Source organism: Zychaea mexicana, assembly GCF_025766255.1.
Source record: "Zychaea mexicana strain RSA 1403 chromosome Unknown BDB00scaffold_17, whole genome shotgun sequence".
Taxonomy (NCBI): Eukaryota; Fungi; Mucoromycota; class Mucoromycetes; order Mucorales; family Lichtheimiaceae; genus Zychaea; species Zychaea mexicana.
This window is the reverse complement of record NW_026516680.1, coordinates 283891-310206: the sequence shown is the minus strand read 5'-3', so window position 1 is coordinate 310206 and position 26316 is coordinate 283891. Positions and strand designations below refer to the sequence as shown.

The following is a 26316-nucleotide window of genomic DNA, read 5'->3' as shown; positions in this document are numbered from 1 at the left end:
ACGAGGTGGTGGATCATCGTCTCCTGAAATGCTCATGAAAATGTCGCCTCATCAAGTACCAGAAGCATCATCTCCGAAATTATTGCAGCGTCAGCAGGAACAACAGCAGCAGCGACAACAGCAACATGATCAAAATCGACGTCGACGACGACAAGACGATAATAGTGATATCGAGTTGTCGGAAGACGAAAAAGAAGAAGAAAGCGAGGACGAAGAGGAGAAGGCACAGGAAGAAGAAAGAGACAAGGAAAAACATGAGGATGAACATGTGTTTGACATACATGATCCAGCCAGTTATAATTCAATATGTCCGCAAAGAGACGAACCACCACCCATCCGCCCATCCTTTGACCGGATCAAGAACATGTTGACCAGCTATGCCCCTTCGTTACCTTCGTCGGAAGACCAGGCAGAGTATCCACTTGAGCATCATCATCATCAGCAGCAGCAGCACCATGCAGCAACAACAGGACAACATCAATGTTCGCCTGCAGGTACAGCCAAACCACGACTCGAACGACCACCGCCGCGATCCCATATATTGCAGACACCGGTATTCCAGGTGGTGAATGCAAACACGGTCAAGGACCGCTACTTGTTCTTATTCAACGATCTGCTGATCATCTGCAAACCTATCATGGACGAAAACATCATTGTTGGGGACCACCACAGTGCCAAAGAAGCGCGATATCGTTTCCGACCCAACGAAAACAGTTTGTTCCAAGTCAAGAATATCGTAGAACTGAGTAAACTGACGCTCTACTTGTCGCGGGACGACCAGCAAAAACCGTCAGTTTCCTTGGCAGCTGCACCCCGCAAAATGCATCCACTGCTAGCCTCTGCTTTACGAAAATTCGAAACTAATCCAGACGCTGCGATTGCGTACTTGGTAGATAAAAGCGTGTTGGCCAACGAGCCACTCAGCATTGCGAATTTCCTGTTCAAAACGCCCGATCTGTGTCGACACCAACTGGGAGATTTCTTGGCGGATCCAAAAAACAGTGACATTTACGACGCGTTTTTGGACTGTTTTCGTATGGTAGCGCTGCGGTTGGACGAAGCGTTGCGGATTCTGCTCATGACGCTTCGACTGCCGAGCAAGTGGGAGGCGCTCGAGTATGTGATTGAACGGTTCTCAAAGAAATGGCATGACGCGAATCAGAACGTTGTCAAGTTCCACGAGGACATGGTGGTTAAGGTCGTGGTTGCTATGCTGTTCCTGAATGCCGAGTGGTGGTACGATGCGAGCAGCGAGTTGGATGTGTTTTGGTCTGCTCGTGAGCACAAAGAACGGCGCGACAGACAGCGGCTCACACGACGAGCAAGTATGGTAGATCGCAATAAGGACGAGCGTGGGAGTGTGGCTATTGAGCCGTTACACTACATTTCGGCACTACGTGCACAAAAGGGGAACGTGCGGCCGACGTTTGACGAGTTCTTACAACGATGGCGTTACTATGATCAGTACATACTCGTGTCCTTTGATTTCTTGCGGGACATGTACAATTCGATTGCCCATGAAAGACTGGAGACGGGCTGGGATAATGACGTGGAGGCTTCGGATGCACCAGAGCAAGATACAATCATCACAGTGACGCCCTATCGTTTCCCGACGCGTTTAACTCGAAGCGTACCATCGGCGCCAATCACGATTTCAATAGCCGCGCCCGATCCTGGCCTTCAAATCAAGCTACGCGGACAAGATATAGAATGTCACCCCAACGTGCTGGATTTCAGCGACTCGTGCATTCAAACATTTACGATCACCGGTCATACTCTAGGTAGGACGAGCTTGATGTTTATCAAATCTGGACCACACGCCAGCCGCTATGTCAGTCCGACGCTGCCGAGGACCAAGAGCATCGTCGTAGAGCGGCCGTTTATGCGCTACACGTTCCAGATTGCTTTTTCACACGTGGATATGCGACTGCCACCAACAGCAGCAGCAGCAGCAGCAAACGCTGTTACAACGCCAACAACGGCTACAGCGGCAGCTGGTAGCAATACTACTCCAGGAACGACAGAAGCCCCATCGGGAGCAGTAACAGGGAAAGACGACGATAAAACCATTGCAGCAGCAGCAGGAACAACAGATGAGCAAGAGCCGAAATCGCCAGTGATGGTCCGACGCAAGTATATCTTTAGCGTTGAGACGGAGCAAGAGCGGACAGAATGGATCAGCTGGCTGAAAACCTTATCGGGCCATGTGCATGTCAATGGTGCAACCGCTACGACTAACAACAACAACAACAACAACAACAACAGTAAAGAAGCGGCAGCAGGAGAGACGCCGATGACATCTGAAGAACGGGTCGGTCTGCAAGTCTTGAAGGAAATCCTGTTGGCCGACGAATACAAAAAGGGGACGGCCAATGTTGCAGCCTTGGTGAAGCCCAATACGGCAGCATTATGGGGTGGTAACGGAAACAGCAGCAACAACAACAACAACAACAACAACAACCATCACCATAACAGTCGTCTCAGCATGATTGATGTGGCAAGCACGCATACGGCGTTGACGGCAGGCTCAATCCATAGCCCAAGCGCAAACAACAAGGATATCAAGGATGGGGATCTGCTGTGGGTGCAGAGCCCTGGCAACGACAAGGACGATGTGGTGGTGTTTGGGGCAGCGGCAGACGAGGAGCAGGACAAGAAGAACAACAGGACGTCGACGGTGGTCAGCAAAAAGAAACCCACGGTGGTCACCAAACGTGGGCATGAAATTATAAAGCTAGTCGTACAGAACTCCTTAGTGCCACTCATGCTTGGATTCTTGCGCAAGCAGATCCAATAACAGCCACCACCCTCTTTTCATGCGGGATCGCCACTCTTTTGTTACACATACCCTCTTTCCCCTATAATCGCATCGAGTCCATCCCATCCATCATTCTGTTATACGCTGTCATCATCGATCATAATGTCCTAGTAGTCTCGACAAGCCCCCAAAAAAAGACAATGCTTCTTCAACCCCCCCGCCCAACTTCCACCTTCAATTTAAAATATAAAAAGAGAGTTTCCTCTTCTCCTGCTTTCGATACTCTTGCTACTTTCTTCTCGTTTTCCAGCATTTGTGTGTGTGTCTACTGCCCATCACTCATTTTATATTCACTATTGTACCATGACAGGATCTCCCATTGTAGACACGACATCGGGCCGTCTTCAGGGATTCACGCATGCTGAACACAATGTCCATGTCTTTATGGGCATTCCATACGCCATGCCACCTGTGGGCGATCGTCGGTACAGACCACCTGAGCCATACAAACCAGAGGGTGACCCTGCGACTGTTCGACAATGCTTGCAGGCAGGCCGAGCAGCGCCACAGACCCAAATGCCCTTTGATACCCTTATGAGTATCCAGATCGACCCAGACAACCAGTCCGAGGATTGTCTGTATATAAACGTGTGGACACCCACCGTTGATCCTGCAGCCAAGCTACCTGTTCTTTTCTGGATCCACACGGGTGCCTGCATGAGGTACAAATAATCCATGCACTCTATCGACAGACCGATGTTGACTGTGATATATTTTCCAGGAGAGAAATCAGGGTTCTTCTTTATATTGTTTGTCACTAATGCATCGATATCTGATTATAGTGGCTGTGGAGATCAGTCGTTCTGGGACGGTACCAACTTTGCACGCAAGGATGTGGTGGTCGTGACATTTAACTATCGTCTAGGTGCGTTAGGGTGGATGACACTGGATCATCTATCCAATGATTTTGACGGATCTGCCAATTATGGGTTATTGGATCAGATCGGTAAGTTCGTTTCGTACCTGGGGTGTGGACGTGTGCACCAAATGGGTGGTACTAAAGACGACTTGCCTTATAGTGGCTGCTGAATGGGTCAAAGACAATATTGCAACATTTGGAGGTGATCCCAACAACATCACTGGCTACGGCTCATCTGCAGGAGGTAATGTAGCATGCGGGAAAAGCAATATCTCTTCGGACAAACATGTTCTTTCTGTGATTCTTTGCATTACATTGCATAATAATGTATTGGGATTTGGAGGAAGTTGCATGGCTGCTCAAGTAAGCGTTTATTTACAATTGCATACTGATTTGTTCTTACCTATAATATACACTACAACAAACAGCAACCTGTCTAATGGCCATGTTAATATCTCCACGCGCGGGTCGATTCTTTGAACGCGTCATACTGCAATCCCCACCCATGTTCCACTTTAGTCCGCGCGATTGGGCCAAGTTCAAGGGCGACATTTTCATTCGATCCATGGGCATTAGCCCTGACCAACTGGACGAGTTACGAGAAGTGGATGTGCAGACGATATTGGACGCACAATCGTTCATGACGACCTGGCCCAATTTCTTGGAAGGCTTGGCACCTGTAGGCCCTGCAGGCGATGACAACAAGACGCTACCGAGCTCCTTGATTGAGTACTACTTTCACCATCCCTTGCCAGACCACTACAAAGACTTGGACATCATCATTGGCTACACGCGCGACGAATTCAATTTCTTTTTCCCGTTCTTGCCCAATTTCCAAGAAATGGACGATACCATGTTTGTCAGAACCTATTTCGCCCATGTGTTTGGTCGGAAATATGCACGCGAAGCATACGAGATATACAAATCCCAGATCGTACCGCCGTTTTCACCACCTAGTGAAGTGGCGCGATACATGTGCTCAGATGTCATGTGTAGGATATCAGTGCTGTTGACCGCGGAAAATCTAGTCAAACACGGCCACAAGGTGCATTTGTATGAATGGCGCTACGAGTCGAACGATGTTGAGAACATTATCAAGGCAGCCCATATGGTTGATGCCATTTTCTCGTGGGATAACCTTCACTTTTGGGAAGGCAATCCATTTTTGGGTCCTGGTGATGAGTATGAACGTGATCGGATAGCCAAGCAAGTGTCTCAAGCTATTGTGGCGTTTGCCAACACCGGTAGTCCCAATCATCAGGGTATTCCGCATTGGCCACTGTATGACGTGAATGAGCGCAAGGCTATGATATTTTGGCAATATCATTTTGTGTTTAGTGCGGGTCCGGACTCAGGTCCACAGCATGGCGGGGACCCAATCTTGATATCCAGGAAAAAAAAAAGAATTTTCGAAGCTTCGCCACTTTTCTTTTGTCAGGCACATCTGTCAGATTCCGTTTCCTTCATCTCATTTCCATTCCTCAATAAATCGTTCACTATCTTAACAACATGAGCAGAGGTCGTGGTAGCACTGTTACTCCCGCTAGGAGAAGCACCGCCCGTTTGGCTAATCGCCCGGGCCGTGTGGTGGCGAGTAATGGTGCCTCACCACGTCCTCTTTCTCTCCCTGTCCCTCCCCCTCTACCACAGTATACTTCTTTCATGAGCTCGCAAATGGAGTATCAAGCAGCTGCTGAATCTGCTGCTCGAGCTACATACGAACAAGCACGAGGAAGCCGTCCGCAGAATACAGTTAGATCGTATTCTCCCAGGCAGGAAGAATTTCTCGAGTGGTGCCGAAGACGCTGTCCAAATGATCACACTAACCAGTTGATCGACGACAGAAAGCTTCATCTTTTTCTTGTGGAAGAGGTTAGCCACATATCTGTTCGCAATCTATATATGTACGCATGTCTTACAATTGTGTTCTTTTTAGGTCGTCTTCAGAGAGAAGCGTAAACCTGGAAGAAAGAGAAAAGAGCCAGAGAATTCTGTGCTGTCGCCCGCCTCGTCACCCGCTCCTGCCATGCGTACCACCACCACCACCATGCCATCATCCTCGCCTGCTGCTGTTGTTCTCTCGCCCGCCACCGCCATCATGCCATCATCCTCGTCTGCTGCTGTTCTCTCGCCCGCCACCGCCGTCATGCCATCATCCTCGTCTGCTGCTGTTCTCTCGCCCGCCACCGCCGTCATGCCATCATCCTCGTCTGCTGCTGTTCTCTCGCCCGCCACCGCCGTCATGCCATCATCCTCGTCTGCTGCTGTTCTCTCGCCCGCCACCGCCGTCATGCCATCATCCTCGTCTGCTGCTGTTCTCTCGCCCGCCACCGCCGTCATGCCATCATCGTCGTCTGCTGCTGTTCTCTCGCCCGTCACCACCATCTTGCCATCATCGTCGTCGTCATCATCTGCTGCTCTACCTGTACGCGATGCTCCGGGTTATACCGTTGAGCAACCTGTTGCGCCTGATGCCCCCGCCCCCAAAGTCAAGCTTGCTACCGTTAAACAATACATTACTTCCATTGTCGATCTCCATTTTGAACAAGCCGAAACAGATCCTTGCTTCAATCGTCCGCATCCGCGTGGCCCGCTTGTTCATGCACTGGTTGATCATTTGAAACGTGTGGAAAAGGAGCTTAGTCGACAAAACTACGAAGACAGAGGCATGCGTACGACAGCAGATGGTTATTCGACATCAGCTGAGATGGAGCGTATTGTAGATCATTTTCTGGCCACCAACAAGCAACAAGGACTGCGAAACTGCACTGCTTTTCTTCTGCAACACTATGGACTTCTACGGGGCGAAAGCGTTCGTATGATGGAACTTGCCGATCTACAAACGTTACTTCTTGAGCGCGAGGGTGTCACTGAATGTCATGCGTTGGTGATGGTGCTTAAGCAAGGAAAAACAAACCAAGAGGGCCGTGTGGAGTTTGCTGCTGCGATGCGTAACGCCAATGTTGTTATCTGTCCTTTGATGATGCTTTCCTTTTATCTCTTTCATCGGTGGCACGTTGCTGGTGAGGCATTCCCTTGTTTCCAAAGCAATCGAGATTGGTTCGACATCAAGCTCATCAGAGGCAGAGATCGCAACACGCAGTCCATTACGTATGATCGTCATCGCGAGTGTATTTTAGAAGCATTCAAGTCAGTCGGCATTCACAGTAAAGCGGTCACTCACGCTATGAGGGGTTCGTCAGCACGCATGGCAGAGATATCTGGAACGAGCGAAGAGTCTATCCGGCGATTAGGTCGTTGGAATAATTCTGCTTTATCGACCAGTTATCTAACCAATTTGCCTCGTGATATCTTGCGGACCATGGCAGGATTCACTAGAGAGGCTGGCCAATTCTACTTACCTCGTGCTGCTGTTACACCACCCCTTGAGCTTTGCAAGAAGGTTTTTCCTGAAGTCGATCGGTGGCGGGCGTTGCTGGATGCCAAACAAGTGGAGGACTCGTGCGCGGCTGATTCGTTTTTGCGTCTTCTTGTGCAGTTGCGTGTTGTATTTTTGCAAGATTCGGTTTTGATGAAAAAGCGCTGTCCAGGTCATCATTTGTGGCAAGATCCTTTGTTCCGTGATCCTTTGTATCTTGAATTTGAACGGTATGTGCTGGTGGACTACAGTCTTTCGTTTATATACTAATTATCCTTTTAAAATAGTAACTTGAATCATGCACTTGAAAACAACGAAGAGCCCACTGATCTGTTACTTCAACGTGCCGTGCCGATCATTGAAAATAGACTTGCCATCTTGCAACAACAAATACAACAACAAATCGCTGCTCAGCAACAAGACACCAATCGCATCGTACAATCTTTCTCTAACGCCATACCCACTCTGGAAGCACTTGCGCAGCTTGCACCAAACATGAGTCGTATAGGAGATATTGTACAGCATTGGGACCGCATCGCCAGCGGACAAGTGTCCTTGAGCGTCACGCTCAACTTGGCAGGTCAGCAGCAGCAACAACAACAAGATCAGCAACAACAACAGCAGCAGGAAGGTTGGGGCTCGGTTTCGCTCCCGTCCTCGTCCTCCTCCCTCCCATCCACCATGACAGCAACTGTGGCACTGCCATCAGCAGCACCAGCGCCATCATCATCTTCGTCGTCGTCGTCAGCAGCACCAGCACCAACATCGTCATCATCATCGTCAGCAGCATCAGCACCAACTCATCACCATCATCATCGCCCCCAACAACAACAGCCCATATATCCATCCATGAACCGCACAAACGTCCAAACAATCCCACAATTATGGACTGAATGGTTTGACGGTTGGAATGGCGGCATGTCTGTGATTAGAATGGAAGAAGTGTACAAAACTGCATGGCGAAAAAGTGATTCAGACGGCAAATGGTTTCGTAGAAGACGAGCGATTATTCGGAAAGTTCAAGATTATATCGAAAGAAAAGGAATGCAAGAAAGAGTACCAGAAGCGTTGGACACTATACATAGACACTATCTCGCTGTCGGCATTACCTCATTAGATTCACTATCGAAAGACTTATGTTTTTTTGATACACTTTAAACTTTTTGTATATTCATTTCACCATCTTGTTCTTTTTTTCACTCGCTAGCTTTCCCTTTGACACGCTTTTTTTTCAACTTTCTAACATTGGCCTTGCTTAGCCATATTTTTTTTATTGTATTACTTTCATGTTGTGGTCTGTTGGCCATGATGGTTTTTGCCTCGCTTTTTTTTTCTTTTTAACTTTTGCTTGTTTCGTGGCCTTGTTTGGCCCTTTTTTTTTTCAAAGAATATATAACTTTTGTTTCATGGGCTCACGAGGCCTGTCCTAAAAATGATTGTCAATGGTTTTGAATAGGGAATGCTTATTATAGTACGTTTTCTGAAGCATGATGAAATGCATTTGATAAATTAGTTGCACTTGATGCAGAGCTTAAGATGTAGGAATTAGATTATATATATACACGCAGTACTGGATATGGCTCTAATTTTAGTAATTTAATAATGGACACTCGAGACGACTGTGTATACCACGAACGATACATGGTTAGCAGCATGGCGATAATGTATTACTGGGAACAGAAATATGTTGTTTAAATGAAGGCGATGTAGATTAGTTTTTCTCTCCAAAAATGTTCGTACTGCTGCAGATGTTGCGCTGGTTTTTCGCACCTTCCGCTGTCAAAATGCATTGTGAATACATAAATCTTGAGCAGTTATCAAGGAAGGATAGTCATTAGAACTGCTTATAGTTAGTTCATCGGTCGATAGCGGTTACAAAGTGGTTTTATAATCGTTGCAATGGCAGCAATAAGTTGCTGTTATTCATCAGTCAGGCAAAGAAAGGAACAAGATATGACATGTTCCTACACAACACTAACTATCTCTACCTAGTGTCTGTTACATGTTCAAAGTACAGGAAAGGAGAGAAAACATTGTTAATATCTCAAGCATAGATAGAATAGCGTATACCGTCCAATCCACTGAGTCAATGTGCCATCTATACCAATGCTTTTTGAAAGCTATCAACAAGGTACCTGACGAGACAGAAGAAAGATAGGGTTAGTCTGAAGTGTAGACACTGATGTTGGATCTACGTGTATGTTAGAGTGTAATAGTTTTGCTAACACCATGGCATCCATATCACTGTCATCTAACATTGAAAGTATTGGAGAGATCACTAAAATGTAGGCTCTTTGAGTGGTACAGTTGCTGTATGTAGCTAGCATGATACAAATTACACGACCTAGAGCAGCTCATTCATTAAGAACAGCACGATTTAAAAAACTTATTCTGCAATCTCGGATGACATTAACCTTTCCTTGAATACATGGAATCAATGCCCGGTTCATTTAAAGCATTTTGAAGGTTTTCTGTAATTATTCTAAAGATACCAAGCTCTTCTTTTATTAATAACAAGCAGGTCCACGGCTCTACTTATAAAAACGGTCCCCAACAATTGATATTCGCAGATATCATTCGGTATAACCAATGATATCGCTGGATATCACTGTGGTCCTGCTATCGGGATTTCAAAAAATGGTGGACCCAGGTGGACTTTGGTGGACCTCAAGATTTTATACTTGACCGTGAATTGGTGATAGATAGTGATTTGTATGCAAGTGGCCTGAATGCCTGGAAAACGATGCTGAAGGATTATGTCCAGACACCAATGTTCCCCGTTAATCCAAAACCGTCTCTGGTAAGTGTCTTTCTTTCTTATTTTTCATAGGCGCTTGTCGAGGGGGCTTCTTGAGTTAATCATTATTCTTGCATGATACTGTAGAAACTGCTGGCCGGTACAGATGACGCTAGCAGTGAGAGTAATAAAAAGAGAAAAAGAGAAGGCTAAGCATAGTTTACAATAAAATCCACCGGATCCGTTTACTCTAGATCTGCTCAGCAACGAATTTTAGCACTATCGACAAATTTGTGTTACGCGGTTCACCTCCATCAATCAATCTCAAAAACGAACCTGTGTATTTTATTCTGGTCAATGTCCTGATTTACTGTCACATCCAATAAACTTTAAGCTGCATGTCAATTTTTCTCCCAGTCTAGCAAGACTTTTATCGAAAGAAGCATTCTTCAACAAAGCAAAAGTGGAGAAAACCATTTATTCAGCCATATCACAACTAGTCGAGAGGGTCCACCTTATCAATCAGTAATTCGCAATCTTTCTGGTAGCTCAATAAAAACATTTTGTAGGGACATATTAATGATCTTGGTCTTCCTGAATAAGTGTGTTTTGTGCCTGAACTTACACTATGCTAAGCTTTTGGTCGTTTCCTGTCGAAGAAACCAAAGATCTTGATGTTTTAGAAGGTGATTATATAGATAAAAGCCATCCGTTGACCTGCTTATCATATACAAAAGTTACTTATTCATCGAATCAACATCCATCTTCCCCTCCCTATCGAGCGTTGTTGCACACAACGAACCCTCTCACGGGGAGTATCCTTCATTGTCCGGCTCGCACTAATATATACGAGAATCTCACAAATATCTCATGGCAGATATTTCCAGTACTCAGAGGATCCAAATAAATTCCCTGTGGTAGATGGGGCTCACCCAAGTAGGATCTTCTTCAAAGTAGTCAAGACCATCAACGTCCTTTTCCGTGGCCCACTAACAAGGTCTACAAGGGTCTCAATAATTACCCAACGAAGTTACTAGTTGCATACGACAAAAATAAGACTTCGGCAACTCATAAGACGATTAGGAACCAAGGGCAGCAACATACATTGACAGGACAGGGGTGGTTGTTGCTATGACAAATGTAGACTTAACTACTTCGAAGCAGGACATTAACCAAGGGAAGCACGCTTTCTGTATACGCAATCCCTATAAGATTAGGTAATTCTATACTTTTAGAATCTCCTATCGGTTGTAAACTTAGCAAAACTACTCGCGATGCTACATTTAAAGTAAATCGTCTATCCCATTACTTTGGTTCGGTGATGTGTCTTGCAAAGAGTTAGAAAAGCGTCCCATTTCTATTTCTCCGACACGTGCTAACAAGGTAATACTGTGTACTTGATTTATAACTTATCACCAACTTACACGATGGCGCGTAACGAGATCAAAACCGTCCAGGAAGCTCGCGATTTAGTAGCACTGGAGCTCGACAATATACGTTCATCAACCCTTAATCTCCAATTTCTTGACAAACTAAAATCAACAGAACGCAAATTGGATAATTTGAAATTAAATAGGCAAGAAACAAATGATCCTGAAACACAAGGTATGAGATCTACACCCAAAAGCTGCTATACTTTTTAATGAACACAAAAGATTTCTCATAACTATATTCCATGTATATGCGCTTTTTTGTTTGACAAAAAAAAAGAACTGCAAGAAAAGCTCGCACAATTAAAACAAGAATGGCAGACCATAATGGCAGATTCCGAAGAAAGTAAACTAGCGTCCCTGACCAAGGAAAAGGCACAACTGGATCAGCATAATCAAGATACCAACGACGACATACGCCAACTGGAAAGCAACATTAGGGATTTACGGCAAGAATTATCTACATTAGAACAACAAGATGATGAGCAAGAAACGGATGCGGTGAGGTAATTGTACGGGGACAAAAGAGACAGAAGGAAACAAAGGATGCTTTATTTTCCAATCACTTAATCACAAAAATCCTTTGGGTGTATAGCCTTCAACTTGCCGTATTTAGGGGCTTGGGCGTACGCATGCTTTCAAAGGACGACAAGTTTGTTACTGCATTATTAGGTAAGTGTGTTTATCGCTATTTTGATACTATTAGAGTTACACCTCCTGATTTGAATATGTGTGTGGTGTGGTGTTGGTTATTTGTTTCAGTTATGAACGCGTTTCTTGAATCTAACTCAAACAAACGGCATTTTTCACCATACAGCCAACGACAAATACAGTAAAGTAAATACTGTGGACATCACAAAGGGTTATTCACAATTTTATTTAGCCAAAGTTGTTTGGCAGTTTATCTCCATGTAAATACGAAACAATCACACAATATATATCCCTCCCCAACCATCTCCTCGCCATCAGCTTCTCTTTTGTGTATTATACATACCTAATGACTAATTAGTATTGCTGCTTTTTGCATGAACAAAAAACTGAATAGATGACAATATCGTGCATTTAGTGCACTTAATGCGCAAGCGGCCGGCGTACAAAGCTCGCATAATTGAGTTCAGGAACATGCTGACTTTTTTTCTTTATTGCTGATGACCGTGGGAGATAGCGATGGATCGGGAAGGTGGAGATTGGATGAACAGATCGCACACAAGCGATGAATAGGCCGAAAGCAAATCCGACCATTTCCGAATGGTTCCGACTCTTCCTTTCTGTTTTTTACGTTTAAATCGACCACCCTTGAAGGAAAGTGGACGTTGATGACAACATTAACGACAAGCTTATCAAAATATCTACATGTTCGGACCTATAAAAGTATCGAAGATGATAAAGGAAAGGAAAGAATAGATATATGACGTCTTTTTTCGATCGGGTATACACAAGTAGAAGCCTGTTGCTATCATTATCATTAGGTTCGAAAACATGAGAATAATTTACATGATAATGCATCTATTATCATTAACAAAGTTTAAAGGTTTCGCTACTATATCGCTCTTGTTATTGATTGCACCAGTGGCGACAGCGACGGCTCCTCCTGCTGCTACATTTGAAGAAGCTGATGATGCCATACGTTTAAATGCAGCAGCGTGGCCTAAGTCAGAGGCCCTTTTGTACCAAACCAAAGCATCCTCGTTCTTATCATCATCGCCACCATTCTTTTCCTCATCCATCTTTTGATCATCATCATCATCATCATCGTCTTTCCCGTTATCACCCAACAATCCAATGCCTTGCTCAGTATAGTATCCGACCATAAAATACGCTTTGGCTAATGTCCAACGATCCGCACCATATTGATGATAGATGACTGCTGCCATCGTGACAGCTTTGCGGGCCCAGAGATAAGCTTGACGGTCCGACTGTTCTAGTGCGCCAAACCCGGTCAAATGGAAGCCAGAAAGCGCTAATGCTGCTTCCGCATTGCCCGACTCTGCGGCTTTGGTATACCAGTAGAGAGCTAGATCCATGTCCGGGTGGACAAACAAACCGTGTTCAAAACATTCCGCTAATTTAAACTGGCTCAGAGCGAACCCTTCTTGCGCCGCGTCGTATAATAATTCAATGGCGTACGGATAGTCTTCGATAATTAACCCGGTGTCGTTATTGCTCGTGGTGGTGTTGTTGTTACTCAGACGATCCGTCGTCTTATTTTTCTTAATGGTGTTGTGATTTTTACTAATGTCGTTACTGGTGTTAATATTCTCGCCTCCTTTGAGTTGGATCATGGCCAAGGTATGCTGTGCGAGCGGTATAGCACTGGTTTCTGCTGCACGTTGTAACCAGCTAATTGCTTCACGTTTATGGACGGACTGCCCAAGTTGACCTTGGAACAAGATCATGCCGAGTTTGTACATGCTGGCTGGATGGCCCAAATGTGCTGCTTTACGATAAAAGACAAAAGCACGTTGTAGATCTTGATGAGTACCCAAACCTAATTCAAGACAGACAGCGGTACGATAGGTCGCTTCGCCGTGGTTTTGTTTGGATGCTTGGGTATACATGATATAGGCTTGATCTGGATTCCGAGAACCATTAAAATAACCAAACCCGTGGCAATTGGCAAGTAAGTAATGTGCCTCACCGCACAACGACCCTCGGTATTGCGTCAATCGCTTTAATAATCGATATGCTTCGTGTGCAGCAACTTGGCGTAACTGCTGTTGTTGTTTTGATGCAGGCTGCTCTGGCTGGTTTTGTTCTAATGGTGGCAACCGGACGTCCATCAGATGACACGCTAAGCAAAGCATCCATTGAGGCCGGCGCCGGCTTTCGTCTCGCCAGCTATAAATCTGCTCTACCGACTCGGGTGGTGGATATGGTGGCCCGTTCGCTAGGATCCGTTGCCATGACAACGGTCCGGATTGATTGTTGTTACTAGGAGGAGAAGATGGCGTTGCTGTCGATTGTCTATGATGATGAATATAATGCTGTTGATGATTTTGATGATGCACGGATGGTGTTCGTATTATTCGAAATTTTTGCTGTGATTGTTGCAGAGGAGATGATGATGCGGATGATGACGATTGGAGGATGGCCGGATGGCCCGGTGGGGCTTTATGACGATACATTCCGGAGAACTCATCGTAAAACCATTGATTAGCGGAGTGATCCATGTCCCGCCGTGGACGACATTCGACAGTCTCAAATGCTTGATCAATGTCCAGACTGAAACGTTGCAGATCCAGATGATGATGGTGCGGGGTTGCAATAGAAGCGCTACTACTGTCAATGACATGGCTGACAGGCCTGTCTACAACCTATATACGTTCATATATGATAAATGACAAATCTTATTATTGGATTTTCCTTCTGTAAGATTCTAGCCATGTGATCCTTCTTTGATCTTGGGAAAATAGAGGGAATTGATCTCTGCTTCGTTGCGAATGCAATTGGTGTATTTACATGGCTCATTACGCGTCGTCGTCGCTGCTGCAGTTGTATAAATTATATGTATTGCTGGGCTGAAAGACGAGTGGAAGGAGAGAAGCGGTGTAAATAATTGTAATATTCAATAACAAAAGGCGTCAATGGGAAAAGAGAAGGATTGGAGACCAATGCATAACTTAAATTTTCCGAAAACTCGAGTTTCCTAAAGGAAAAAGCAAAAAAGAGCGGGACAACCTAAAATTCTCCGTTATTGATGTAAAATAAACAGAATCAACAACCAACTAAGCAGCATCATCACCACAAAAAAACGATTAGGCGGCAGCGGCTCAATGTTTTCGAGTAGCACAGAACCGGTTTAAACATGTGAAGATGTTCCGACGTACCCCGCAAAAAGAGCTTCTTGCGAACCCATGATTGGCTGTGCCCACAACAGTGCTGTGCGGAGCTCTCAAGTTGCCCAAAAGATTTCGAACGTCAACATATCCTATGATTCATTGCCATATGAAATTTCAGAGGTTATAAAGAGTCTCACTTGATGCCTCTTTGTGTGTGCCTTTTTCCAGTTTCTCTTCTTCTCCTCCTTTTCTTTCTTTTATCAACGAATATCACAACCACCCTTCTCTTTTGAACCTTTTAAACAATCATGAGCAAAAATAACGACGCCAAGAAGACTCCTATCCTCACCCATCTCGTCGCCGGTGGCTCTGCCGGTTTCATGGAAGCCTGCACCTGCCATCCTCTTGATACCATCAAAGTCAGAATGCAGCTCGCAAAGAATGCTCAGAAGAGCGCTTCTGTAAGTTGTCGTTTCTCGAGAGAATAAGGAGAAAAGAAAAAAGAATACCATTTGATCGCTGTAGGTACATATAGCGCATATACTAATGGCGATCCAAATATCAACAAATAGGGCAAGAAACTCGGTTTCTTTGGTGTGGGTGTCAGAATCGTGAAGAACGAATCCTTCTTGGCTCTGTACAAGGGTCTTGGTGCCGTCATTGCTGGTATCGTCCCCAAGATGGCCATTCGCTTCAGTTCGTTCGAACTGTACAAGGGTATGATGGTCGATGAAAATGGCAAGAACTCGCGTACGAGTGTCTTCTTTGGTAAGTTAACCGGAAGAATGAATCCGCATAAATGAGAACAAATGGTCACTATGGATCTGGTGCAACACCTCTCTGATTATCAAATGTTTACTAATCTACCATGTACATGTTTGATCACGATAATAATAGCTGGTCTTGCTGCCGGTACCACCGAAGCTGTCATGGTTGTCTCGCCCATGGATTTGATCAAGATCAGACTTCAGGTAAAGTGTGTTCCTGGATAATCAATCCACAATGCTTGTGAATCACATAAAATTCTGACATATCAATGATACCCGAATATGTAGGCTCAACGCAACTCCATGGCTGATCCTATGGACATCCCCAAGTACCGTAACGCTCCTCATGCCGCTTATGTCATTATTAAGGAGGAAGGTTTCCGTGCCATGTACAAGGGCGTTGCTTTGACTGCTTTAAGACAAGGTAAAGACTAAGAGTCATGGGAAAAATTGGAGTAGTGTGGTGTGGTTTAGGATGTGTGAGTGTAGAGAAAGGGAAAATTTAGGAGCACAATTAGGCTGACATAAACCACTTTGAATTATATTAGCCACCAACCAGGCTGCCAACTTCACTGCCTATCAGGAGTTGAAGAAGTGGGGCAAGCACTACCAGAACATTGATGGCGAACTTCCCGCATACCAAACGTTGGTCATTGGTGGTATCTCTGGTGCCATGGGTCCTTTGTCGAACGCTCCTATTGATACCATCAAGACTCGTATCCAGAAGTCGCACATCTCGGGCGGAACGGCTTGGAGCCGCTTCGTTACTGTTACGACCGAAATCTACAAGAAGGAAGGTGTTCGCGCGTTCTACAAGGGCTTGACTCCTCGTGTCTTGCGTGTTGCCCCTGGTCAGTCGGTCACCTTCGTCGTGTACGAACGAGTCAAGTCATGGTTGGAAATCGTCCAGGGCAAGGTCCAGGAGGGTGAATTGACCATCAAGGCTCCTCAAAAATAAATAACACCACATCACATCCAACACAGCAACAAAAGTAGTCTTATAAGTTTGTGTATTATGATATATATTCCTTTGTCTTCTTCTTTATCACCCAAAACAACCACAACCACCACAACCCCCCACTCGCATACTCCAACAATACGCTCATCGCACGCACACACACAAAGCAATCTACAGTATTAGATATCCTTGCACCCGTTATTCTCCTGGTTTTTAGTTATCAAGATTACTCCGCCTCTGCCCTTGTACAATACAACATCAATCTTATCAATCCAAAAAGAAAAATCCGTTTCTGGCTTATTTTGTATTCTCTTGTGCAGTCCGGAATAATCCGTGCTTATTTGCCCCACTTTTTTTGTTGAAAAGAGACACATTTCACGGACCGCAGTTTCCGAATTGGGGGCAGTGAGTACTGTTTTTCTCGTTGCTCCAACGAGACGAAAACCAGCCACTCAGCGCTCGCCATCCTCCCGCATTTTTTATTTCTTGTGTGTAGTACCATAAAGCTTAATAATAATGAAACGAGCATCACATTCAAACGAACATCGTAAAAAACGCACAAAATCGTATCACTGCTCCAAGGTTAGCTTATAAGTATACCTCCTATACTTTATACGCACTCTATTAAGACTTGCTCGGTTTTTTTTTTCAAAAGGAAAGAACGGGTAGTGGTGCCGGCGCTTTCCAGGTGCAACCCAACATGAGTGGAATCATGGTGACCTGCACGCGATCTAAGGAATCTCGAGCGCAGAAGGAAGTCACTGATTTGTTCGAAGAAGTACGTATAGTGCACTTGTAATTCTGGCGATATGGTTTCTACGTGTATATGGCCGCGTTCCTTCGTGTATTTATGCAGAGAATTAATTCGCATAATGACTCCTGATCCTTCTATGTGGTAGTACGCCCGAAAACTTTATTCGGATGATGAATCAGAACAGAACAAAGAGGAGGAAGAGGAGGAGGAGGAGCAATTGGATCTGGAAGCACAAGTGGCCAAAGAATTGGCCGAACTCAAGCAACCTGCCAAGGATAATAACCGGACGCTATTTGCCAACATTGCGACTAATATGGATTGCGGTAAGTACCCAAGCCAATGGCACCCTTGATCAACGCCGTTTGGACTTTCTGTAATCATTGGGCTGGTGCCATATGCTAGTATTGTTTATCAAGACACGCCCACCAGTCGAACCAGTTCCATTTGTCCATCGCATTTTGACGGATTTGAAAAAGGACAAGCAACAAAGAACACGCTATACAAGTCGATTTTTGCCAATCGAGAATACCTGTCATGCCAATATGAATGCCATTGAAAAGATGGCAGAGTTGATCGTTGGACCCAAGTTCCATGATAAGCCCTCTAAATCTGTAAGTCTGAAGAATCCTTTCTCCATTCACCCTCCATCGACGTGATTCAAAGATGCTGACCGTTGTAAACGCACATACAGTTTGCCGTGATGTGTCGAATTCGGAACTGTACCAAGCTTGACAGAATGACAGTTGTGCAAACACTAGCTAAAACAGTAGGCGAGGGACATCGTGTTGATCTGGAGAATCCCGATTTGGCAATCATTGTGGAAATTTGTCAAAATATTTGCATGATGTCTGTGGTGGAAGATTTCAACGAGCTGAAAAAGTACAACTTGGAAAGCTTACTGGGATTGAATGACGGCGGGCCGCCACCACCGAAAAACAAAGCATCAAAGCCAGAACAGCAAGAACACAAACAAGTGAAACAGGATGACTAAAAGAATAATACTCGTATCATCATCAAAGAACCTCTCTTGACAATACTCCGTTTATATGCTTATTCATGACGTGTATGATTGCTTTAGGAACCAAAAAAAAGACCTCGTGCATGACCATGTGATTTTGGCATGAAAATGACGTTAGATTCTTTTCTCTTATTGGGGAGAGATATGAGTTGCCATCTCCCTCCACACCTCGTTATCTTTTTGCTTTCTTACTTTAGTGGCTGGCACAATATCTTGTTCAGGAAGGCTGTTCCAGTGCGATCGTATAGTCTGCCATCTCTTGTGTCAGACGGGAAATGCAACTTTCGCTATGAAGAACATAGTTGCCTTATAAATGGTTGTCACATCGCACAAAAGATGTGTTCCAACGAATTTATCTGTTTTTAACGGCCCTCACGGGCCATGCAAATGCACACAGCACACTGACGTATGAGGATTTCGTGGCCCACCTGATTTCACCATTTACATTACCACGCTATTACATATCCAACATGAACCCATGGATCCTGTATTTTGCATTTTATCATGGCACTAGCACTTTTTTTCCCATAATGCATCATCATAAGTGCAGAAACAATACAGCTGTATATATCAGGTGCATGAAACCTTGATCGTTTTCTTCTTATTGTGCCTACAAGTGCTACGTGGCAACTGAGCCCTAAGGCCTTCTCTTCCAACAAGAGATATGCTTAAAATAAATGATAAAGCACGTTAAGGGTAAAATTAGGTAATGAGCAACCCATTCAACGTGATTATTGGCAAACAGTACAATGTCATACACACTTCTCATCGTAAATTCGACAACATAAGCTTTAGTAAATTTTTCTCACGATCAGAAAAGAATGAGCCATACTGTACGCACATATAGTATATGAGCTAATACCACGCTACCACTTGCTATCCAGCATAAAGCATTATAAATAATGTATCAGTAAAAACAAAGTAATCAAGCATATGATGCTTTGTCACACCTGACTTCCTTTGTGATAATTTCATTTGTGTTAATCTAAAGAGAGGGATCAGCTCAAAAATATGAAAGTATCATCATGAACACGCAGTATTGGTAATGGTCTGTTACGAGGAAATAAAGAATTTGTGTTCATTTATATCAAATAAATAATATCAAGGGGCTCAGAGCGATAACAGAAGTATAATCATTGAAAGGGAAAAGAAAAGGTAAGGAAAGAGTGATGTTCTTTTCTTAGATGGTGAAGGAAGCCTTTTGCCGGATATCCAAGCTAGTATGACCGACAAGCAAGGTGAATTCACCGGTAGCAACAACCCATTTTTGTTGGACAACGTCCCAGGTGCTCAGATCACGAGCAGTGAAGTCAAAGTTAACCTTGCTCTTCTTGCCAGCTTCCAAAAAGACCTTTTCAAAACCACGCAATTGCTTGGGTGGCTGATCGGCCGATTCAGGGTAGGCAATATAAGCTTGAACGATTTCGTTGCCATCGGCCTTGCCGGTGTTCTCAACAAATAGTGAAGCGCTAGCCAAAATATCCTTTTGCTTGGGTTCCTTGTCCTTGTTGTGCGAGGTCTTGACCTTCAATTTGCTATAGTCGAACGTGGTGTAAGACAAGCCGTAGCCGAATTCAAACAAGGGTTCAATGCCGTGCTTGTCAAAGTGACGGTAGCCAATATAGACACCCTCGGTGTACTCGACCTAATTATGCCGATGAACAAGATATAAAATAATGTTAGCACGTAATTCTTTAGTAGACCAACTACCAGCAGGGCAGCAATTGAAAGGTGACAGGAAAATGAGAACGAACATGATCACTTACAGTGAGCTCTTGGGACACGTCAGCAACATAATCGGATTCTTTCTTGGCAATAGTATAAGGCAGGCGACCTGAAGGGTTGTAATCACCAAACAAGACATCGGCAAGTGAGTTTCCGGTTTCCTGGCCCGGCAACCCAGGCCAAACAATAGCCTAGGCACCAAAAGACGTGGGAGATTAACATGTGTTCAGTCTAATTCCTGAAAAGTGTAAAAGTGTTGCGTTTGTTCAATATTTTACCTTGATATTGGGATGATCGATCCAGGATGAAAAGTCAATAGGTCCAACAGAGTGAATAACAACAATTGTTTCCTTGTTTGCATCTGCAACTGCATTTATCTATTCCCCAAGCATTGGCGCATGTATATCAAAAGTTTATCAGTGAGTACATTCGACCCATTTGCTTAATATTAATGGTGATGTTATCTTCTTACCAAGTTCTCGCCATTGTACCAAAGGGTAATGTTGTTACGGTCACCCTCGTTATCGTCGACAATGATGTACATTTCACCAGAGTTCGATTTGGCAAATACAAGAGCTATGTCAGCATCAGCAGCAACCTTGGCAGCGTTTTCGAGGTCCCAATCATCGAAGGTATGAGAGATCTCAACAGAGTCGCCAGCACGAGCTGTAATACCGTCGAGAGGCTAAATTATACATTTTTCATTAATTTATACTGCTGTTGTCTTTATGTATGTTCTATTATTGATACTAAATTGAATTGGTGGTTTACCGTAACAAGATATGGTAAGCTGATGGTAGAATTTGTTGGTCACCGCAATAAAGTAAGCGCTGTTAGCTTTTGTTTAAAGTTTATCTTAAAAATTATGGATACAATATCAAGAATATAACTTACTAGCAAGAACCTGATCCCCAGCCTTGAGTCAAAGTTCCACGAGAGCAGCTGCCATCAATGCATTGGTTCAAACCTCTGTAGCAAAAGAAGATATATGCTGTGAGTATTATCAACGCTGGCTAGTATACACGCATGTGAGTTGTAAAACGTTCATATAGTTTACATAAACATACTCAGGGTCAGGTCCAGCGTCACTGCCAATGATAGCGAGCTTTTTAATGGTATCTTCCTTTAGAGGAAGAATGTCTTCCTCATTTTTCAAAAGAACCACAGAGGCAGCACCCTGGGCACGAATGTTTTCTTTGTGGTTACGCTGGACATCAACTTCCTCACCAACAGAAGAATCGAAGTAGTTGAATCGAAGCTCGGGATAGTCCTTGTCTTCGCTGACCTATATACATATTAAAAGAAAATCAGTAACAAACCTTACATTATAACGACATGTCCTAATTGAGCATCACCTTGTACCAAGCAGCAACGATGCGAGTTGCCATATCGGTAATCTAATATTTAATTGCTTCTTTGTTAGTCACTGATGTCCCACGTAGATCAGCCCCAACTTGGAGGATTGGCTTGTCACCATCTCATCATCATCATCATCATACCCGTTCTTCAGTGACATCACCACGTTCCACAGCATCAGTCAAGTTCTTGCCAAACCACAAACCACCACCAGTAACACTGTCAGCATTGGCATCACCTACAATAACAGTAAAGATTCTTATATGAGTATATACTATTTTGTATATGGTATTATGAACCTACGACGAGCACTACTTACCAGGCATAGTCATATCAAGACCACTGTTTATACCATTGACAGTCGAGTGCGTCGCCCACCAATCACTCTGCAAAGAACGAGATGATTAATACTCTAAGTTTTCACCATCTTCATGACATAAATATAGTCTCTACGAAATAATATATACCATGATAAAACCCCTGAATCCTAATTCTTCCTTCGTGATGTGGTTCATGACATTATCGCTGTCGCAAGCATACGAACCATTGACCTTATCTATTTTCATTTTAAATAAAGTGCTCTTTCTTCGCTACTCGGAATTTCAAGTGGCTCTACACCGTTCAACTTACTGTAGGCGCACATGACCGACGCTGAGCCAGCTTCGATAGCGTGGATAAATGGAATCAAGTACATTTCATGTAGAGTCTTGTCATCCATCACAGTATCTACCTATAATATGATCATAGCATATGAAGTTTGGAAAGTTGTCAGTTTTGGGATTGCATATGGCGGAGGAGAAATGTAGGATGTATCAGTGATTGATCACATACATCATAGCGGTTGGCTTCTTGTTCGTTGCCAATTATATGCTTAGTGGTGGCAACCTACAAATCATAATAGAAATTAGAGGGCAGTTGATACATGGATTGCTTACTTGTTACCAATAACCTGTGTTGGTGGCGTAAATAGCAACTTACCACACCCGAGCTCTGGATACCTTTGACGCTTTCTTCAGCAATAGCGGCTACGAGATATGGATCTTCACCGGCGTATTCCCAGCTAGGATAAACAAAACATTTTTTGCGTGAGTTTTATTGAGCTTATGCAGTAGTGATAGTGATTTGAAAAAAAATCTTCATGAGAAAAAGTAGTAGTTGATACTTACTTGCGACCACCACGAGGTACGCGGAGCATGTTCATGCCTGGACCTAGCATAACATTTACGCCCTTATCGCGCCATTCTTGACCCATATAAGCACCACGCTGGCGCGTCAATTCCCTGTCAAATGAAGCACCAGCGTTGATACCCGCAACATACTGGCTCGTATTGTAGGCTCGGCGAAGACCGGTAGGACCATCGTTCATACACAGAGCAGGGAAACCTGGAGCTGCGATAGTATTGCCTTCACAAGGACCCTGAATACCAATCATTTTATGTTCATAAACAATGTTCTTTCTACCTTATGCCCACCTACACAAGCAATAATATACCAATGATGCTTCTTACCTGTTCGTTGCCACTTCCAGTTCCAACGTTGACTTTCTCTTCCAACGTCCAACCACTGACCAACTTCTCTGCTTTGGCATATGCTTCATCCCAAGAGATTTCATAGCTGTCATCACTAGTAGGTGCGGCAGATGACACTTGTAAAACCGAAAGGACGGCCAAGAGCCCGGTTGCAGAAGCAAAGAGTCTCATGGTATTAATATGTGATTAGAGAAGATGTATATGTTTATAAAAATCACCTCTTTGAACGCGACCTTTTATAACTTTATTCTCCCTCTCCTCCTCATACTACTGTGTTACAATTTTTTTTTCGCTTAATGTTGCCACGACAGCCGACCTGTCTCTCTTTCCGTTTGTGCTCGTGTGAATTGAAGGGAACGGTATCCCAAAATTTGCATTTTCCGCGTTTTTCTAGCCTATTGTTGCCGCTGCTTCATATACGAAGCTACTTGTGTACTTACATGCTATGTACGTAGTACACATGAGTACAGGGAAATTTATCCTAAATGCGGTCAAAATTCTCCTAGTGGAGGAAGTTTAGGAGATCCTTTTTGTAGACATTTTGTCCCAAAATCGATTAGAAATTTATATGAAATGTATATCTACTATTTAAGAATGCATCGTTTTCTTCGCTTCTCTTCTACTTTGTCTCTTAATAGCTGAAAGTCATTATTACCTAACCTACCATCTAGTAGCAATATATGATCTTACTAAGTAGCAGTAACAGATAAATTGTATATATTTTTTGAAAAAGGGAAATGTATGAGAATAAAAGGGACTGGTTACAAAGCGAATTTGGAAAGAAGCTGTCGTGAGTTGTTCTTGGATCGGGGTGGGGCTGGAATCAACTCGCACAAAGTCTTTTCTGTGTGGGTGTGTGCGTATACAAGTATAGGAAAATAAAACGTAAAATGAATAGGTGGGTAACGGAGAGATCTAGCCCATCGTTACACATGTAACGTATATGTTCTGTAAAACCGGGTTGTTTTCTGTGTAAGACGATATAGTAGAGTATACGCATGTATCATAGTAGAACGGAAGGAAACGAACAACTTTTTAATATAGAGTGAAAAGGAGAAAAAAAGAGAAGTATAAAGGAAAATAAAAAATACACATACACAATCGATTAAAACGGGGGAATACTATCAAATTTTGTCTTCTGATCGTAATTCTACATTGGTTTGCTCTAATACATCATACACTCGGCTAGGCGTTGCCGCTGTGTCTGGTCGAAAGTTTTCTGAATAAGAGAACGAGTGCCTTGCTTTACGAATCGGCTTGTGTTTGAGGAACTAGATATAACGAGTACACGTTTTTGTTAATCATCTCAAAATACCGGCTTATTCAAACGAAAGGGATCGGGTTAAACCCACTTCTTTCTTGACTTACTGCACCGGTTGCACCCAAATGTCCTTCGTGTCGCAGGAACAGGGCCTTCATTTCACCGCCTGACCAGAAATCAATGGCATAAGAAAGTGTGTTCATGGTGATAGGATGGCCACGAATGAAGAATCCACCAAAATAAATCCGTTTTAAGCCATGCTGTTGTGCGTTCAAATAGGCAATCTGTCCGATATTGTTGCTATATAGAAAATCATGCATTTATAAGCCCATTGTGCGCGCAAATTATTTTTTCTCGTTGAACAAACGGAAAGGTAAAACACGGCTCGAATCGAGAAACCTCTCCATTTTTCCCAAAGGACTTCCATATTTACCTGACCATGAACAAGAGGCTTTTAGAAATATCTGCCGATGAGAAACTACCGGGAGATTGACGAACACCTTTTTTGAACACCTTGCCAAAACTTGACGCTATCCGCGAGGACTTGAGGCCCAATCGACCATAATCAGATCCATAAATATCTCCCACCATTAGGTCCACATTCCTATTGTCCCCTGTCTGGGATAATTCAAGCATATCTGCAGTAATTCGATCTTGCATTAGTGATACTTTCCCATGAGCAAGTTTTCAAATTACATATTGAGCTTTTTCCCGTTATTTACCATCAAAGTGGTGTGCATCTGTCAACAAGGACAAGAGTCCCCATAATGTACCACCACCCAGCTATTATTTAGACGAGAGTTTAGCTTATTTTCTTTTCTCTCTCTTCCTATATCATTCACACGCCAAAGTCTCCTTATGCGCATCCATCTCAGATTTAGTCGCTTACTGATGTGCCACTAATACGGGTAAACTGGTCAGGTCCGGTTACTTTTAATATGCTGTCAAATGACAAAAATTTGACTGATTAATAAGGTAATCTATCACCACCAACAAAATTTGTTGCATGATTCCCTCTTCCAGCTACACTAACACATATATATTTACCTTACACCAGAGCCAATATTGACCAACTAAACAGAAGTTAGGGGAGCAAACATAAACGTTATTAGTTATAATGCATGTCGCAGATACTACCACAGAAGAACTGAAAAGAAACGGCCTTGATGAAGGCCACGCACCATGTACGGGTATATCGCCTGAGTCATTTCCTCAAACTGCATTGGGTTCTTATCGACTTGTTCGTTATACGTAAATACTTCATATGGTATCTCGGTAATAAAAAAATTCAATCCTATTGTTATAATATTCCATGAAAAGATCCCAATAAATGCGTAAGTTACATTTACTCTTATATTCCCCGGTACAACATGAGCCTGCAATCCTTTTCTTCTCAACATACCTGTAATGAGGCACTCCATTTCATCTTCCTTTTGTACTACTATGCCCGGGAGCCGTTTTGACAGCTTGTCATGATACAAATGTGCTCCTCCACCTGTCGCCTTAAGAACCTGCTCTGTCGTCGCAATGTGTCGGGCATCCTCTACCAGCTCTGCAATAAAGTCAATGCACTCGTCGATCTTATCCGTTTCAAATTTTTTAAAGTGGAGCCGACCGCCCTTGCGATCTGCAGATGATGTGAAGTATACGATCTTGGCCAATGAACCTCCGATCTACACATGTAACAGCCGCATATTGTCGCCTTGTTAATATATGCTTACTTTCTTTGTTTTCACTCTTTTCTCCTTCCGCCGCCTCCTTCTCACCCGACAAAGTTTATGTAGTGTATGTGCTTTTTTAAAGGGTGAGAGCGAACACCAGAATCATGCTTACATCGACAGCGATTTGAGAGACGTGTTCAATTTGGTTGGGAAGCACAATATCTCTTGTTTCATGAGAGCCAAATGTAGCGGCCTCGGATACCGAGGCACCAATTACGTTCATGT

General features: G+C 43.7%; 8 protein-coding genes across 8 annotated transcripts; 5 read left to right on the top strand and 3 right to left on the bottom strand.

Moving 5' to 3' along the window:
• Positions 1 to 364: 364 nt before the first annotated feature.
• BDB00DRAFT_953626 (Sec7 domain-containing protein) lies at positions 365 to 2254 on the top strand (the record flags this gene model as incomplete). The annotated part of the gene is made up of 2 exons (XM_053129624.1): positions 365 to 1330; positions 1466 to 2254. Coding segments are annotated over 2 exons (1755 nt in total), but the record flags the coding sequence as incomplete, so codon positions are not given.
• An 867-nt stretch (positions 2255 to 3121) lies between these two features.
• On the top strand, positions 3122 to 5165 carry BDB00DRAFT_869898 (Alpha/Beta hydrolase protein; the record flags this gene model as incomplete). The annotated part of the gene is made up of 5 exons (XM_053126649.1): positions 3122 to 3480; positions 3601 to 3764; positions 3838 to 3921; positions 4106 to 5032; positions 5116 to 5165. The coding sequence occupies 5 exons, from the start codon at positions 3122 to 3124 to the stop codon at positions 5163 to 5165; spliced, it is 1584 nt and encodes a 527-aa protein (XP_052982252.1).
• Positions 5166 to 11119: 5954 nt separating this feature from the next.
• BDB00DRAFT_811294 (uncharacterized protein) lies at positions 11120 to 12327 on the top strand. The gene is made up of 4 exons (XM_053122608.1): positions 11120 to 11398; positions 11504 to 11729; positions 11819 to 11895; positions 12041 to 12327. The coding sequence occupies exons 1-4, from the start codon at positions 11221 to 11223 to the stop codon at positions 12136 to 12138; spliced, it is 579 nt and encodes a 192-aa protein (XP_052982251.1). The 5' UTR covers positions 11120 to 11220; the 3' UTR covers positions 12139 to 12327.
• A 50-nt stretch (positions 12328 to 12377) lies between these two features.
• BDB00DRAFT_811288 (uncharacterized protein) lies at positions 12378 to 14878 on the bottom strand. The gene is made up of 2 exons (XM_053122607.1): positions 14683 to 14878; positions 12378 to 14537 (listed from the first exon to the last, which is right to left on the bottom strand). Exons 1-2 carry the CDS (start codon positions 14689 to 14691, stop codon positions 12714 to 12716), a joined length of 1833 nt encoding a protein of 610 aa, XP_052982250.1. The 5' UTR covers positions 14692 to 14878; the 3' UTR covers positions 12378 to 12713.
• A 432-nt stretch (positions 14879 to 15310) lies between these two features.
• BDB00DRAFT_759379 (mitochondrial carrier domain-containing protein) lies at positions 15311 to 16727 on the top strand (the record flags this gene model as incomplete). Its single annotated transcript, XM_053119117.1, has 5 exons — positions 15311 to 15463; positions 15575 to 15770; positions 15900 to 15973; positions 16058 to 16193; positions 16318 to 16727. 5 exons carry the CDS (start codon positions 15311 to 15313, stop codon positions 16725 to 16727), a joined length of 969 nt encoding a protein of 322 aa, XP_052982249.1.
• A 516-nt stretch (positions 16728 to 17243) lies between these two features.
• Positions 17244 to 18472, top strand: BDB00DRAFT_759362 (uncharacterized protein; the record flags this gene model as incomplete). Its single annotated transcript, XM_053119115.1, has 5 exons — positions 17244 to 17309; positions 17383 to 17505; positions 17627 to 17804; positions 17884 to 18092; positions 18173 to 18472. 5 exons carry the CDS (start codon positions 17244 to 17246, stop codon positions 18470 to 18472), a joined length of 876 nt encoding a protein of 291 aa, XP_052982248.1.
• Positions 18473 to 19409: 937 nt separating this feature from the next.
• On the bottom strand, positions 19410 to 23362 carry BDB00DRAFT_811274 (glycoside hydrolase superfamily). The gene is made up of 16 exons (XM_053122606.1): positions 23089 to 23362; positions 22747 to 22997; positions 22559 to 22640; positions 22412 to 22465; positions 22211 to 22310; positions 22048 to 22136; positions 21900 to 21966; positions 21724 to 21818; positions 21580 to 21621; positions 21292 to 21509; positions 21119 to 21193; positions 20996 to 21014; positions 20697 to 20909; positions 20503 to 20601; positions 20266 to 20415; positions 19410 to 20144 (listed from the first exon to the last, which is right to left on the bottom strand). The coding sequence occupies exons 1-16, from the start codon at positions 23278 to 23280 to the stop codon at positions 19680 to 19682; spliced, it is 2211 nt and encodes a 736-aa protein (XP_052982247.1). The 5' UTR covers positions 23281 to 23362; the 3' UTR covers positions 19410 to 19679.
• Positions 23363 to 24233: 871 nt separating this feature from the next.
• On the bottom strand, positions 24234 to 26314 carry BDB00DRAFT_759273 (pantothenate kinase; the record flags this gene model as incomplete). Its single annotated transcript, XM_053119110.1, has 9 exons — positions 24234 to 24380; positions 24478 to 24670; positions 24804 to 25008; positions 25093 to 25153; positions 25260 to 25311; positions 25418 to 25443; positions 25552 to 25664; positions 25773 to 26043; positions 26204 to 26314. The coding sequence occupies 9 exons, from the start codon at positions 26312 to 26314 to the stop codon at positions 24234 to 24236; spliced, it is 1179 nt and encodes a 392-aa protein (XP_052982246.1).
• Between the last annotated feature and the right edge of the window lie 2 nt (positions 26315 to 26316).